General features: G+C 41.3%; 1 protein-coding gene across 1 annotated transcript in view; it reads left to right on the forward strand.

The window, feature by feature from the left end:
* Wdr19 (WD repeat domain 19) overlaps positions 1–16,391 on the forward strand; it is a 63,092-nt gene that overhangs the window by 7,786 nt on the left and 38,915 nt on the right. The window contains exons 5-7 of the mRNA XM_032916233.1: positions 8,981–9,096; positions 10,581–10,696; positions 15,963–16,043. Coding sequence (XP_032772124.1) covers positions 8,981–9,096; positions 10,581–10,696; positions 15,963–16,043 — 313 coding nt within the window. The remainder of the gene's footprint in view (positions 1–8,980; positions 9,097–10,580; positions 10,697–15,962; positions 16,044–16,391) is intronic.

The raw sequence follows: 16,391 nt of genomic DNA on the forward strand, positions 1-16,391 counted from the left end.
CCATTATTAATTAGAATAAAGATGATTTGGCCACTCATGGTGGCACATACCCTTGATCCCCCAGGAGCAGGCAGATCTCTATGAATTCGAAGCCAGCCTAGTCTACATAGCAAGTGCGAGGACACACAGGACCACATAGAGAAACCCTGTCTTAAAAAATAAAAACAAAAGAATAAAGATGTTATGACTGTGAAATAGCTTCTTTTTATTAGTTGGTTAATGTATTTACTTTACATCCCAATTGCAGCTTTGCCCCCTCTCCTCCCAGTCCCTCCCTCTCACTCACCTCTCCCACCCCACCCCTCCCTTTCTCCTCTGAGAAGGGGAGCCCTCCCATGGATATCAAACTGCCTTGGCATATCAGAGTGCAGTAGGACTAGTGCATCTTCTTTTATTGAGGCTAAACAAGGCAGCAGTTAGAGGAAAGGGATCCAAAGGTAGACAGCAGAGTCACAAACAGCTCCTGCTCCTTCTGTTAGGGGTCCCACATGAAGATAAAGTTGTACATCTGTTGATATGTTCAGGAGGCCTATGTCCATCCCATGCATGCACTCTGGTGGGTGGTTCAGTCCCAGTGACGCCCTACGAGCCCAGGTTAGTTGATTCTGTAGATTTTGTGTGTGTGTGTGTGTGTCTTTGTCCTCTCTGGCTCCTTCAATCTTTTCTCCCTCTCTTCCACAAAGTCCCTTGAGCTCCACTTACTGTTTGGCTGTGGGTCTCTGCATCTGTTTCTATTGCCTGCCGGGTGAAGCCTTTCAGATGACACTTATGCTAGGCTCCTGTCTGCAGTTATAGCAGAATATCATTAATAGCGTCAGGTGTGGGGTGTTCTCTCTCTCTTGGCATGGGTCTCAAGTTGGACCAGTCATTGGTTGGCCATTCCCTCATTTCTGCTCCTCTTTATTCCTCCCCATCTTGTAGGCAGGACAAATTGTGAATCGAAGGTTTTTATGGCTGGGTTGGTGTCCCCTCCCTCATTGGAAGTCTTACTAATTACAGGAGGGGCTGTTTAAGGTTCCATATCTCCATTGCTAGGAGTCTTAGCTAGGGTCAACTTCATAGATTTTTGGGAGTTTCCACTGTCATAGGTTTCTAGTTCATCCCAGAGATGCCTCCCACTGATTCCAGTTCCTTCCCCAGTTTTCTCTCTCTCTCCATCCTCACTACACTTCTTTGGATCTGTGGATTGTAACATGGTTATCCTGTGCTTTATGACTAATATTCACTTATAAGTGAGTACATACCATGTTTGTCCTTCTGAGTCTGGTTTACCTCACTCAGGGTGATCTTTTTTAGTTCCATCCATTTGCCTGCAAATTTCATGATGTCACTGTTTTTAATAGCTAAGTAAGGGTTGGGGGTTTAGCTCAGTGGTAGAGCGCTTGCCTAGCGAGCACAAGGCCCTGGGTTCGGTCCCCAGCTCCGAAAAAAAAGAAAAAAAAATAGCTAAGTAATATCTATTGTGTAAATGTATCACATTTTCCTTATCTATTCTTTGGGTAAAGGACATCTAGATTGTTTCCAGTTTCTGGCTACTATGAATAAAGCTATTATGAACATAGTAGAGCAAGTATCCTTGTGGTATGATGGAGCATCTTTTGGGTATATGCCCGGAGTGATATAACTGAGTCTTGAAGTGGAACTATCCTCATTTTCTGAAAAACCACCAACTTGATTTTCAAATGGCTGTACAAGTTTGCATTCCAGCCAGCAATGGAGGAGTGTTCCTCACCAGCATGTGCTGTCACTTGCGTTTTTGATCTTAGCCATTCTGATGGGTTTAAGATGACTCTCAAAAGTTGTTATGATTTGTATTTCCCTGATGACGAAGGATGTTGAACATTTCTTTAAGTGATTCCTGGCCATTAGTCCTCTGTTGAGAATCTATGTTTAACTCTATACCCCATTTTTAATTTAGGTTTTTGGGGGTCTTGAGGTCTAATTTCTTGAGTTCTTTCTTTATATATTTTGGATATCAGCCTTCTGTCAGATGTAGGGCTGATGAAGATCTTTTCCCATGCTATAGGCTGCCATTTTGTCCTATTGACAGTGTCCTTTGTTTTACAGAAGCTTTTCAGTTTCTTGAGGTCCCATTTATTAATTGTCGATCTTAGTGCCTGAGCCATTGGTGTTCTGTTCAGGAAGTTGTGTCCTGTGCCAATGCGTTCAAGGCTATTCCACACTTTATCTTCTATCAGACTTAGTGCACTGGTTTTTTTTTGTTTTTGTTTTTTTTTGTTTTGTTTTGTTTGTTTTTTGTTTTTTGGTTTTTTTTTGGTTCTTTTTTTTCGAGCTGGGGACCAAACCCAGGGCCTTGCGCTTCCTAGGCAAGCGCTCTACCACTGAGCTAAATCCCCAACCCCTAGTGCACTGGTTTTATGTTGAGGTCTTTGATGAACTTGGACACAAGCTTTGTGCAGGTGATAGAGATGGATCTATTTGCATTCTACATGCAGATTCAGTTAGAGCGGCATCATTTGTTGAAGATGCTTTCTTTCCCTTTTCCATTGTATGGTTTTGGTTTCTTTGTCAAAAATCAAGTGTCCGTACGTGTGTGAATTTACTTCTGGTTCTTTGATTTGATTCCATTGATCAACCTGTCTGCCTTTATGTTACTACCATGTGGTTTTAATTACTATTGCTCTGTAGTACAGCTCGAAATCAGGGATGGTGATATCTCCAGAATGTCTTTTTTATATAGGATTGTTTTAGCTATCTTGAGTTTTTAATTTTTCCATGTGAAGTTGAGAATTACTCTTTCAAGGTCTGTAAAGAATTGTGTTGGACTCTCGATCGGAATTGCATTGAATCTGTAGATTGCTTTTGGTAAGATAGCCAATTTTTTTGCAATATTAATCCTGCCAATCCATGAGCATGGGAGATCTTTCCATCTTCTGAGGTCTTCTTCAGTTTCTTCAGAGACTTGAAGTTTTTGTCACACAGATCTTTCACTTGTTTGGTCAGACTCACAGCAAGATATTTTATATTATCTGTGGCTATTGCGAGGGGTATTATTTCCCTAATTTCTTTCTCAGCCTATTCATCATTTGTATAAAGAAGCACTGCTGGGGTTTTTGTTTTGTTTTGTTTCTTAGTTAATTTTGTATCCAACCACTTTGTTGAAGGTATTTCTCAGCTATAGGAGCTATAGGTAGAATTTTTGGGGTCACATATATACTATCATATCCTCTGCAAATAGTCTCCTTTTTAATTTGCATTCCCTTGATCTCCTTTAGTTGTCTTATTGCTCTAGCTAGACTTTCAAGTACGATATTGAATAGATACAGAGAGAGTGAGTGTCCTTGTCTTATTCTAGTTTTTAGTGGAATTGCTTTAAGTTTCTCCCCCATTTTATTTGATGTTGGCTATTGGCTTGCTGTAAATTGCCTTTATTGTGTTTAGGTGTGCAGATCCAAGGTGCATATCTTTAAACACAATAAAATCAACTGTGATCTCTCCAACACTTTTATCATGAAGGGGTGTTGGATTTTGTTGAAGAGTTTTTCAGCATCTAATGAGATGATCATGTGGGGTTTTTTTCTTTCAGTTTGTTTATATGGTGGGTTACATTGATGGATTTTTGTATGCTGAACCATCCCTGCATCCCTGGGATGAAGCATAGTTGACGATGGTGGATGATGTTTTTGATATATTCTTGAATTTGGTTTGCAAATATTTAATTAAGTATTTTTTGCATTGATGTTCATAAGGAAAATTGGTCTGAAATTCTGTCTTTGTTGAGTCTTTGTATTGTTTAGGTATCAGGGTGACCGTAGCCCCATAGAATGAATTCCGCAATGTCCTTTCTATTTCTATTTTGTAGAATAATTTGAGGAGTATTGGTATTAGCTCTTCTTAGAAAGTTTGGTAGAATTATGCCCATCTGGTCCTGGACCGTTTTTGGTTAGAAGACTTTTAATAACTGTTTCTATTGCCATATGTCCGGAGCCACCCATCCTGCTCATGCCTTTCTTTACCTGAGCTAGGTGTTTTCCACTTCATGGGCCCCTGTTTCCAAGTAGCATATGTGGGGGTTACCACCGGCAAAGAATACTGGAGACTTTCTGCTAGCTTGCTTCTACACAAGAATGAGTTTCACTCTATTGTTAGTTAGAGATATTGAAACTTATTGTAGGTAAGAAGTTTCTGGGAAATCAAAACTTATACCATTGGTTTCTGATGTGATGGATGTTTATCGTTACCCTGACTACCAGTTTGTGTTGTGTGATTTTTTTTTTTTCTGCTTATGAGCAAGTGCTTTTTGCTTGATTAAATGAGACTTGATCAGAATACTGTCTTGTCTCCAGTTCTTGCGCCTCTTGTCCCATCCATCCCACTCCCCTCTCCAGGGTCTCCGTTGGTATTCCCGCAGGCCAGGACAGCCACAGGGCTTATAGATCTTCTTAAATTGTTTGCCTGATCTTGATTTGACTTTGGCAAGTGGTATTGAGCAAACCATCTATTTCGTTTAGGTTTTTCAATTTTGTGGAGTAAGGTTTTTGAAGTAAGACCTAATGACTCTTTGGATTCCTCAGTGTCTGTTGTTATGTACCCTTTTCATTTCTGATTTTGTTAATTTGAATATTCTCTCTACCTTTTAATTAGTTTTGCTAAGGGTTTGTCTGTCTAGCTGATTTTCTCAAAGAACCAACTCTTGGTTTCATTGTTTCTTTGTTCTCTTCATTTCTAATATATTAGCTTCAGCCCTGAGTTCGATTGTCTCCTTCCATCTAGTCTTCTTGGGCATGTTTGCTTCTTTTTGTTCTAGAGCTTTCAGATGTGCTGTTAAGTTGTTAGTATGATATCTCTCCAGTTTCTTTATGAAGGCACTTAGTGCTATTAACTTTCCTCTTAGCATTTCATTGTGTCCAGTAAGTTTGGGTATGTTGTACCTTCATTTTCTTCTTCATTGAATTTTAGAGTCTTTAATTTCTTTCTTATTTTCTTGCTGACAGTGATCACTGAGTAGAGAGTTGTTCAGTTTCCATGAGTTTGTAGGCTTTCTGTTGTTTCTGTTGTTGTTCAAGTCCAGCTTAATCCTTGATAGTAATAAAATACGGAGAGTTTTGATCTTCTTGTACATGTTGAGGCTTGTTTTGTGACCCAGTATGGTCAGTTTGGAGAAGGTTCCATGAAGTGCTGAGAAGAAGGTGTATTCTTTTATGTTTGGGTGAAATGTTCTGTAGATATCTGTTAGGTCTATTTTATTCATTACATCTGTTAGTTTCATTATTTCTCTATCTAGCTTCTGTCCAGAATGACCTGTTCATTGGTGTGAATTGGGTGTTGAAGTCTCCCACTATTAATATGTGGGGTTCAATGTGTGATTTAAGTTTTACAAATGTGGGTGCCCTTGCATTTGGGATATATTCAGAATTGAGACATCTTCTTTGTTGATTTTTTATATGAAGCGTCCTTCCCCATCTCTTTTGATTAATTTTGGCTGAAAGTCTATTTTATTAGATATTAGAATAGCCACTCCAGCTTGCTTCTATTTGCTTGAAAAATCTTTGTTGCTGAGGTATGTTTCTTGTATGTAGCAGAATGATGGATCTTGTCTTCATATCCACTCTGTTAGCCTGTGTCATTTTATGGGGGAATTGATTCCATTAACGTTGAGAGTTATTAATGACCAATATTTTAAATTCCTGTTAGTTTGATGATCGTGGTTGTGGTGGTGGTGGTGGCAGTGATGGTGGTGGTGTTGTGTGCCTCCCTTCTTTTGGTTTTGCTGGTGTAGACTTAATTTATTTCCTATGTTTTCTTGAGTGTAGTTAGCTTCCTTGGGTTGGAATTTTCATTCTAGTATCTTCTGTAGGGCTGGATTTGTGGATGGATACTGTTTATATTTAGTTTTTAATGAAATATCTTGTTTTCTAAGGTGATTGAAAGTTTTGTTGAATATAGTAGTTTTGGGCTGGCATCTGTGGTCTCTTAGAGACTGCAAGACATCTACCTAGGCCCTTTTGACTTTTAGAGTCTCTCTTGAGAGGTCAGGTGTAATTCTGAAAGGTCTGCCCTTGTATTATATTTGGCCTTTTTCCCTCAAAACTTGTAATATTCTTTCCTTTATCTGTACATTTTATGTTTAGTTTATTATGTGGTGAAAGAATTTTCTTTTCTGGTCCAATCTATTTGGTGTTCTATAAGCTTCTTGTATGTTTATAGGCATCTCTTTCTTTAGGTTGGGGAAATTTTCTTCTATGGTTTTGTTGAAAATATTTTCTGGACCTTAAAGCTGGGAATTTTCTTCTTCTTCTATTCCTATTTCTCTTAGGTTTGGTCTTTTCCTAGTGTCCCAGATTTCCTGGATGGTTTGTGTCAGGAACATTTTAGATTTAACATTTTCTTTGACTGATGTATCAATTTCTTCTATTGTATCTTCTTCACCTGAGATTGTCTCTTCCATACCTTGTATTCTGTTCATGATGCTTGCGTCTATAGTTCTTGTTCTCTTACCTAGGTTTTCCATCTCCAGGAATACCTTCTTTTAAGAAGTCTTTCAGTGAACATACTGAGAATGACAATGATCAAACAAAATTTATATGGAAAATCTGGAGGTGAGATGACAGCAGTGGTGCACGATGAAAGCCCCTACATCAAACAAAGTAGACAGCAAGGGCATGGCAGACCATGCTCTCCCCTCCACATGTCTCCTGAAAGAAGAATGCAGGCCATTCACTCAGCATGCATTTGTTTGTTTGTTTGTTTGTTTAATTTATTTGGTAAAGGGGTATGGATGTGTGCATGACAACATGCATGTGTAGATGACTGTATGCATGTGTGCATGACTGTGCATGATTGTGTGTGTACACTTGTATGTGAATTCCAGGGATTGAATTTATGCCATCAAACTTGGTAGCAAGTGTGTTTACCTGCTAAGCCAGACCTGCAATAAAATTTTAACTAAATGTTTACTTTATTCACCTGTTATTGCAGCTAACGTTTCATATACTTTATTAGTATTTCACTTCCAAGTATCATCATATATATGACCTTTCAGATTGAATTCAGTGATTCAAATTGTATCAGCTGCACACTGAAGTTTTGGTGCTCTCATTCCAGGTTAGCCAGACAAAGTCTTCTCCCACTTAACCTTTATCCTTACTCAATGTTATGGGAAATAAAAAAAAAGAGCTCTACCACACACACACACACACACACACACACACACACACACACACACACATATGTGTGTATATATATATATACATGTATATATATATGTGCTCAGCCAAGATACATCCTTTTTAAGGTTATGAATTGCCAATAGTTCCTCCAATTTTATATGCCATGTTATTATTTTTTTTTTTTTTGGTTCTTTTTTTTGGAGCTGGGGACCGAACCCAGGGCCTTGCGCTTCCTAGGTAAGCGCTCTACCTCTGAGCTAAATCCCCAGCCCCTATATGCCATGTTATTAAAAGCTACTTGTCATCCCCCTGTCCCTTGTGAAATTGTATGTGGTGCCAGTTGTGTGTGTGTGTGTGTGTGTGTGTGTGTGTGTGTGTGTGTGTGTGTGTGCATGTGCGTAGACCCAGGACTGATCACTTGATCACTCTCTACCTTATTCACTGAACCCAGAGTTTACCAGTATGGGTAGTCTAGCCACCTTGCTCTGGGGATCCCACTCACTCCTGTCTAACCAGCACTGAAATTACAGGCAGGCCCACTAGGCATTTACACAGATTCTAAAACTCCAATCTGTTCCCCTCACACTTGTGTACCAAGCACTTTGTCTACAAAGCCATCTTCCTAGACTTCAAAAACTACCGTAAAAAAACAAACCAAACAAGAAACAATGCTTACATTTCCTGTCACACTCTAGAGCCAGTGGGACCTGGGAGAGACAGGAGCTGATTATCGAGGTGGATTAAAGTCTCATGCAAGAGCCAACTTTATTCAGAGCATCAGACAATTTATTCTCTGAGAGTTAAGTAGAGTCATGCAAGAAAAGTGTACAGTCACAAGGGCAAGCTGCATGAGGCGAAGACCACACAGGGCAGACAAACTACACATTGCAGAAACATGTTTTTCCATGGGGCACATAAATAAATGACAGTAGCCAGTTGTAATGAATGATCTGAAAGAAATTCACTCCTATCTACTGCACCTGGGAGGAGCATGCACATACATTCCAAAAACAGTTCTGTGTTTTGAAGAAACTGAGTTCTTAAGACTCTGTCTTATTTTCTTGTGGTTTTCTCACAAACACTCAGAATTCTTCTCATTCAACTCCATTCTTGGGCCATGTTCCAACAGTTTTCACTAAAAATCTTACCATAATTATAGTTAAGACCATTCTTAGTAACACAAATCACCCTGTGAATTTGAAGTTCTGTAACAATTGATGTCTAAATTCTATTATTATTATTATTATTATTATTATTATTATTTTGAGTCTACCTGCTGCCAATTTTTTTACTCTGTCTCCAATTTTTCTTTTAAATTTTTTATTTATTTATACTATATATAAATTTTATCTTCTATGTATGGTCTTGCCAGCATGTATTACTGAAACCACATGTATTCCTGGTGCCTTCAGAGGCCGGAAGAGGGTGTTGGATCTCCAGCAACTGGTGTTACAGACAGTTGTGATTACCATGTGGGTGCTGGAAATCACACATGGGTCCAGCAAATGTGCTTAGCCTCTGAGCCATCCTCTGCCACCTCCAAAATTCTTTTAGCATGTAGTCTTCATCTAAAAACCATAAACTGTGAGTTTTTTGTTTGTTATTTTTTTGTTTTGTTTTGTTTTTTCTCGAGACTGAGTCTTACTGTGTAGCTATGGCTGGCCTTGAACTCACAGAGATCTGCCTGCCTCTACCTCTTGAGTGCTAGGATTACAGCTAAAAGCCCATGAGCTGTAATGTCACACTTAAGCTTATAAGCAGAAGTTAAAGTTATACATGAAGTATTTCTCTGAGGATTCTTAAGGGGTTATGATTGTGAATTATTCTGTAATATATATTTAATATTACAGGGATCAAATGTCTTTCCTTCTTTGGTCAAAGATTGGAAGTTTCCTGGCTGTGGGGACCATTAAAGGAAATTTGCTCATTTATAATCATCAGACATCTCGAAAGATTCCTGTTCTTGGTAGGTTCTGCCTAGAAACACTGCTCACGTCTGCAGTGCTTTTCTGAAAGTCGGTTCCATTGTCTCAGACTTCCCTGAGATGGCACAGAAAAATGTGTAGAGAAAGGTTTCCCTGGTCCGTCTGAGATATCTGTCCAAGAAGATCCCTCTCCTGCTTGCTAAGATTTCCTGAAGTGCCCAGGGCAGACTGAATTAAGGTCAGCATGTGTCTTTGGCCATCAGGACATTAACAGTCCGCATTTCCCTCTCACACCCAGGGGCTCTATCTCTAGACATGGAGTAGCTCATATGCGTATCAATGCCTGTTGACCCCACATGTTAGTTAGTTTTAGTCAGTGTGGTTGTATTATATTATATACAAGTTTGAATCCACATAGTAAGTGAACCAAAACGTTCAGTGACAGAGATATCCACTCTCCTAATCCTTACCCGACCTGGTCTCCAGTTGAATGTAGACTTTGGAGTGTGAGTAGTTTGCCCATTTGACCTTGCATGGAGAGCTCTGGCTCCTCCCCGCTCTGTTCACTTTGAAGGTCGACCCTTTTCATTGTAGCTTCACACTGATGAGTGGTAGAGAGAGCAGGGCTAACTGCACGCATGTGGCCAGGAAAGCATGCCCACACTAAGGGAGGCAGCAAACGCTGGCGATAGCGGCACCTACAGGACACCTGAGAAAGTGCTTTTCATTAAGAGCAGTGAGTCGTTTCAAATTATTTTCACATGTATCTCTTTAGTATTAATTTTAATTTTTTTCTTTTCTTTTTTTCGGAGCTGGGAACTGAACCCAGGACCTTGCACTTGCTAGGCAAGCGCTCTACCACTGAGCTAAATCCCCAACCTCTTAATTTTAATTTTTAATGATGAAAGATAAATAAAAGCATCACTACTCTGTTGTTAAGACCAAACTAAAATTTTCTTCCAGTTACAAAAATCAACTTTTTCCATATGAATTGTCTGTATGACTCCTGTAGACCAGGCTAGCCTCGAACTCAGAGACTTGCCTGCCTCTGCCTCCCAAATGTTGGGATTAAAGGTTCTTATATCAAAGCTGACTTACCATGCACAGTAAAGTGAAGAGAACTTTACTGCTTGGAGATTTGCTGCCTTTAAGATATTATAAGTTTAGGTTGGGGATTTAGCTCAGTGGTAAGGCCCTGGGTTCAGTCCTCAGCTCTGGGGGAAAAAAAAGTTTTAAAAAGATAGTACAAGTTTGGTTCTGTGATAAATCAACAAAATTTGTAGGAGCCATTTTTCCTGCTTAGGCCTGTGTCTGTTATCCAGACAAAAAGTTGTTACATACCATTATTTTAATTTCTAGCTTAGTGATGAAGTATTTGATATAAGCTTGCATAGGCACTAAGGGCTTTGATGGGAGTAGATCCCCTGGTCTGTTCAGTCCCACAGCACTTAAGATTAGCATCATGCATTTTATATTTATCCATTTTGAGAAGTCCAAATGTCAGCAAAAATTGCCTCTTTTTCAGGAAAACATACTAAGAAAATCACATGTGGATGTTGGAATATGGAGAATCTCCTTGCTTTGGGAGGTGAAGATAAAATGATTACAGTTAGTAACCAGGAAGGCGACACAATAAGACAGGTAACACGTCACCATCTCTCTATGTGAGATTTCATTTTTCCTTGTAATAAACAGCTTTTTGTCAAATCAATATATAAAGGTTTATCTAAGTCACTATGTGTACTATGCTTATGATTCCTTATTTTTAAAGATACTGATATCATTTTATGTTTTGTGTGTGAGTGAGTGTGTGTTTGCCTGCAGTTATGTACATATACCGTGTGCACGCATGGCCTGGTTCCCACTGAAGTCAGAAGAGGATGTCAGATTTCCTGGAACTGGAGTTACCGATGTTTACTAACCATCATGTGGGCACTGGGAGCTGAACCTGGGTCCTCTGCAAGAGCAGCAAGGGCTCTTAACAACTGAGCCGTCTCTCCAGCCCCAGTTTTATGTTTTAAGTATCAGAAACCTTTGTCTGTTCCATGCATCCATACACATGTGCAGCACCCAGATACACGGGAGCACATAAACTCATACACACACACACACACACACACACACACACACACACACACACACTCCTTGTTTATGTATTACTTGGATTTTTTTTCTTTTTCTTTTCTTTTTTTTTCTTTTCTTTTCTTTTTTTCAGAGCTGGGGACCAAACCCAGGGCCTTGGGCTTGCTAGGCAAGCGCTCTACCACTGAGCCAAATCCCCAACGCCGATTTTTTTCTTTAAAATGAATAAGTTAGCTATTAAAGGAAATATGTTTACCCCTTTGGTATCAAATGGATTATCAGCTCTGTGGTTCCAGTCAATATGTTTGTAAAGTTTTATTTATACATGCATGCTGATAAATGTCAAGAACTAGAGAATTGTGGACTCAGAATCAAGCTTCCTGATGCTAAAGCCAATACCTTTAATGAATATGTTAAATAGTTTCTGAAGTAATCTTAACTAAATCTCAATTAAGATGAAATCCATCTTTTGTTGAAATTTCCCAAACTTGATTTGATTCTAAGAGGGTCTCTTCTTGCCCTAGTGTACTCTGTAGTCTATGCCTCAGTTCCCTAGTGTACTGTGTAGTCTATACCTCGGTGCCCTAGTGTACTGTGTAGTCTATACCTCAGCGCCCTAGTGTACTGTGTAGTCTATACCTCGGTGCCCTAGTGTACTGTGTAGTCTATAACTCAGCGCCCTAGTGTACTGTGTAGTCTATAACTCAGCGCCCTAGTGTACTGTGTAGTCTGTACCTCAGCGCCCTAGTGTACTGTGTAGTCTGTACCTCAGTGCCCTAGTGTACTGTGTAGTCTATACCTCGGCACCCTAGTGTACTGTGTAGTCTATGCCTCAGCGCCCTAGTGTACTGTGTAGTCTATACCTCGGCACCCTAGTGTACTGTGTAGTCTATACCTCGGCACCCTAGTGTACTGTGTAGTCTGTACCTCGGCGCCCTAGTGTACTGTGTAGTCTGTACCTCGGCGCCCTAGTGTACTGTGTAGTCTGTACCTCGGCGCCCTAGTGTACTGTGTAGTCTGTACCTCGGCGCCCTAGTGTACTGTGTAGTCTATACCTCGGCGCCCTAGTGTACTGTGTAGTCTGTACCTCGGCGCCCTAGTGTACTGTGTAGTCTGTACCTCGGTGCCCTAGTGTACTGTGTAGTCTGTACCTCGGCGTACTAGTGTACTCTGTAGTCTGTACCTCGGCGCCCTAGTGTACTGTGTAGTCTGTACCTCGGCGCCCTAGTGTACTGTCTGTGCTAGGCTGCACTGGCTGAAATGCTGCAATGTCTGCTTAGGCACATGGATAAACCTTCCTTGGTCTGTACTATACCCACAATTGGAAATGGGATGCATTCATCAGCTGCTGCTGTATAACAAAATATCTCAAAATGTAGAAGCTTAAAACATCAGTGTTTCCTTGTTGTTGACAAGGAGTCCAGATGCAGGATCTCCCTCAAGGCCGTTTCTAAGCTTACTCACATAGATGTTGGTAGAGTTCAGCTCCTTGCAGATTTCTGTTCCTATGCAAAATCACACTGTACACTGTAAGTCCCAATCCCTTGCCATGTGGATCTCTCCCATGCTGCGGTTGAATGTGGTTTGTTGCCCCAGGGTTCGTGTGTCTGAAGTTTGGTCTTTCATGTACATACTGTGGAGAAGTAGGGAAACCTTTGAAGAGGTGGAGCGTAGTAGGAGGTGATGGGGTGTGGACAGGAAGGAATTCGTGTAGCTTTTTGGGACTCTTATAACTAAGCAAAGGTTGTTGTAAGACATTCTTCACCTTCACCACGACTTTCCTATTCACACACACCCCTGCCGTGATACTAGGTAGTCTCCTAAAGACACATGGCCTTTCCTGGTAGGTTACCAAATTTTGTGGTACAGCTTTTATGCCTTCCTTATAGCTTTGGGCGGTGGTAGCAATCAGTAAAACTTTAGACTGTGAATCTTTAAGAGACAGAAAACAACCCAAATGAGACAGAGTGCAGGCGAATGTTATCCCAAAGGTGTGCTCAGTTCACGAGACCCTATGCTCAGTCCTTAGCACCAGTAATAAGTAAGTAAACAGTAAGTGATTGCAAGTCCCGCGTTATGTAAGGCCATGACAGCTGTGGTGGTGTGTTCTCCTGGCTTCCTCGTGTAGCAGTAGAGAAGTGGGTGGGTTACCCAGACTGCCAGCTCCCTTCCATCCTAGCCTCTGCCCTCTTCTAGGATGCGTCCTTATCTGCCCGCTGGAAGCTCCTGGCCCCAGAGGACATCTGCATTTCAGCCCAGGGAAAGGAGGAAGGGAGGCAAAACACAAGAAATCAGTGAAGGAGCTGGGCCAAAAGCAGCCATGTTTGTTTCCATTGCTGTCTTTTAAATGGGCCACAGCTCAGTCATGTGGTCACACCCGCATATGTGCTCGGGCATGTGTGCACATGTGGTGTACTCATGCACATGAGTGCATATGTGTGCTATGTCACATGAATGGAGAGTAGAGAACAACTTTGTGGGTCAGTGAGAACTTCTGCCTTTTTATGGATTCTGGGACTCAAGCTCAGGTCGTTGGGCACATATGTCAAACACCTTTTATCCGTCGAGCCACGTCACTGCCTCAGACTAGAATAGTTTTTAAGAATCTTCTGGCATTCTCAACACTGTTTACTCTGACATGAGTTCTAGTAACCTTACGGTTTTGATTATTCTTTCTGGTGCCCTTTAGAAACGGAACACTAGATACACTGCTTACGTGTTGCGTGGCCCTGACCCAGGTACCCGCACTGGACATCCCCAGTGCCTGCTTGCACTTTTTGTTCCCAAGAGTCATGAAATGATCTTGGGATATATTTTCTACAGAGCATCACAGGAGATCATTACATTTGCCAGTATGTGCTTGCAAGATAATTGTTTCCACTTCCTAACCTTAAGAAGTCTCCTTCCAAAGTTAGGGCTCTCGCTGAAGGTGTCCCGTGCTAGGCGAAGTGCACCTCACGTGTTTTGCCTCTTTGGCTGTGTCTCCGTTGTGCTTCAGAAAATCACTCCAGCGTCCCTTGTGTGCTTCCACTTCTGTTACTCTGCTCAGCATGTATCGTCCTTCTGGAGGCTAGAGACCGCTTTGGACGTTCCGTCTTGTTTTGGTTTTGCAGCTTTAGAGACCGCTTTGGACGTTCCGTCTTGTTTTGGTTTTGCAGCTTTAGGGATTGAACCTAGAGTTATGTGCTATGCCAGTGCCCTACCCCTGAGCTGCGAATCCAACAACTGCATTTGCATTTGAGACAAGGCCTCACTCTATAGCCCAGGCTGGCCTGGGACTCATTACATAACCCAGGCTGGTTTTAAACACATGGCCATCCTTCTGCCTCAGCCTCCTGGAAATCTTAAGTTTTGTTAATTCTACATTTTATTTTTATAAAATACTCAGTTGTTCTTTTAAAACTCTGATTGAACTATATGAAAAGACAATATATGCATGTGTAAAATACTTATTACACGATAATGATGAAACTCAGCATCATAGAATATGAGAGCCATGCAGAGACATCATCCTCACCTGTCACGCTGACAGATGACATTTGATGTGACTGCATATTCTATTGGGGAAGCTGTAGATAAAGATGATAATGCCCTTCAGGATGGACCTTTGAGAAAAGCAGACAAAACTGTACAGGCAGTACCAGCCAAACAACACCATTTCCAGAACTTCACCCAGCAAATGGGCGTCCTGCAGCACGCGGTACAGTCTGCCAGCTGCAGAGATGGCTCCGCAGTTACGAGCGCTTGCTCTTGTTCAGGGTTGGGGTTCAATTCCCAGCACCCACACAGAAGTCTACAGTACGTCGTAACTTCAATTTCAACGCCCTCTTAGGACTGAGGGCACCAGGCACACGCATGGTGTGTGGACACACATGCAAGCAGAATCATACACATAAAATCTTTTTTTTAAAAAAAGCTATTGAAAAATAAAAATACAGTCTTCCAAAACTTCTAAATGTGCCTTTTCTCCTTTTTATGAGTAACCTCCTGTCTCTTTAAAGTGTTTATTATATAACCTCATTTGCGCTCTCTCTCTCTCTCTCTCTCTCTCTCTCTCTCTCTCTCTCTCTCTCTCTCTCTCGGTTGTGTTTTGGAGACTGTGGATGTCTTACTCCTCTGTGAATTACATTACTTTAAGCTCACTGTGGTCAGTTTGTCGGTGGAGCACTTGGCTGGGCACTGTATGCTATGATGGGCCTGGCTCCTTCAGCTTTTTATAGAAATTCCCCCTGAGGGAACTCCCAGACTGCTCAGTGTGTAAGCTGGAACCCAGGCCACTAATAAGGATAGGAAGGCATGTTGAGGGTTGCATTTTTGAAATGAACATGTTTTTCCTGACCAGACCACCAGCCAGGAAGTAGGCTTCCCTGCTGCCCCCGTCTCCAGGCTGTGCGGGGCCGCAGCCTGAGCATGCTCACACCCGCTCTGCTCTCAGTGGGGGCCACAGCCTGAGCATGCTCACACCCGCTCACACCCGCTCTGCTCTCAGTGTGGCATCTGCCGATGAGCTCTATAAATTCTTCCTTGAGCTTTTCTGTCTCCTTAAAAAGAGTACATGTTCTAATTCATCCAAAATTTCTAGGTATTTGTGACATGATTCTAGGGTTTACAATCCAAAATTAGTCATAAACAGAAGCAAACTTTATGCTTTATTAATGATATCTGGAATTAATCTCTAAGGTTTCTTTTAGAGAGGGAAGGAATTGTGAACTGAAACTAGGGCTTCAGACATGCCTAGCGCGTGTCCTGTCGCTGAGCTCCAGCCTGGTGAGAGTGATTTGATTATTGAGTTTGTTCACGGTGATGACACTTCTTGCCCCTGTAGACACCAGTGAAATCAGAGCCAAGTGACATCAAGTTCTCCACAAGCAAGACAGATGAGCGGATCTCCTCTGCCGAAAGCACAGTAAGCATCCAAGTTCAAGCCCATGCCCAGACTGTTTGCTAGTTTCGCAGAGTATTCAACTTCCTTTTCTCATCTGCCTTGGACTTTGATAAATTTATTGTTTCTTTAATCAAGATAAGCCTTAGTCTCTCAGACCTAAAAAACTGTGTTTGTCATTGCTATTTGCCTCACATCCCAGCAGATGAGGACATTTCCTCTTATGGCTGGGGTTTCTATGCCCATTCCTGTGGCAGTGAAACATAGAAGTCCCTTTAAGAATAGAAATGCTGATTTCTATGTGATTTAAGATTTTTTTCACATTGTCAAATGGTAAACAGAGCTCTGAAAATCATAGCTTATGTTTCTATA

The sequence above is a fragment of the Rattus rattus genome, chromosome 11 (assembly GCF_011064425.1).
Source record: "Rattus rattus isolate New Zealand chromosome 11, Rrattus_CSIRO_v1, whole genome shotgun sequence".
Lineage (NCBI taxonomy): Eukaryota > Metazoa > Chordata > Mammalia > Rodentia > Muridae > Rattus > Rattus rattus.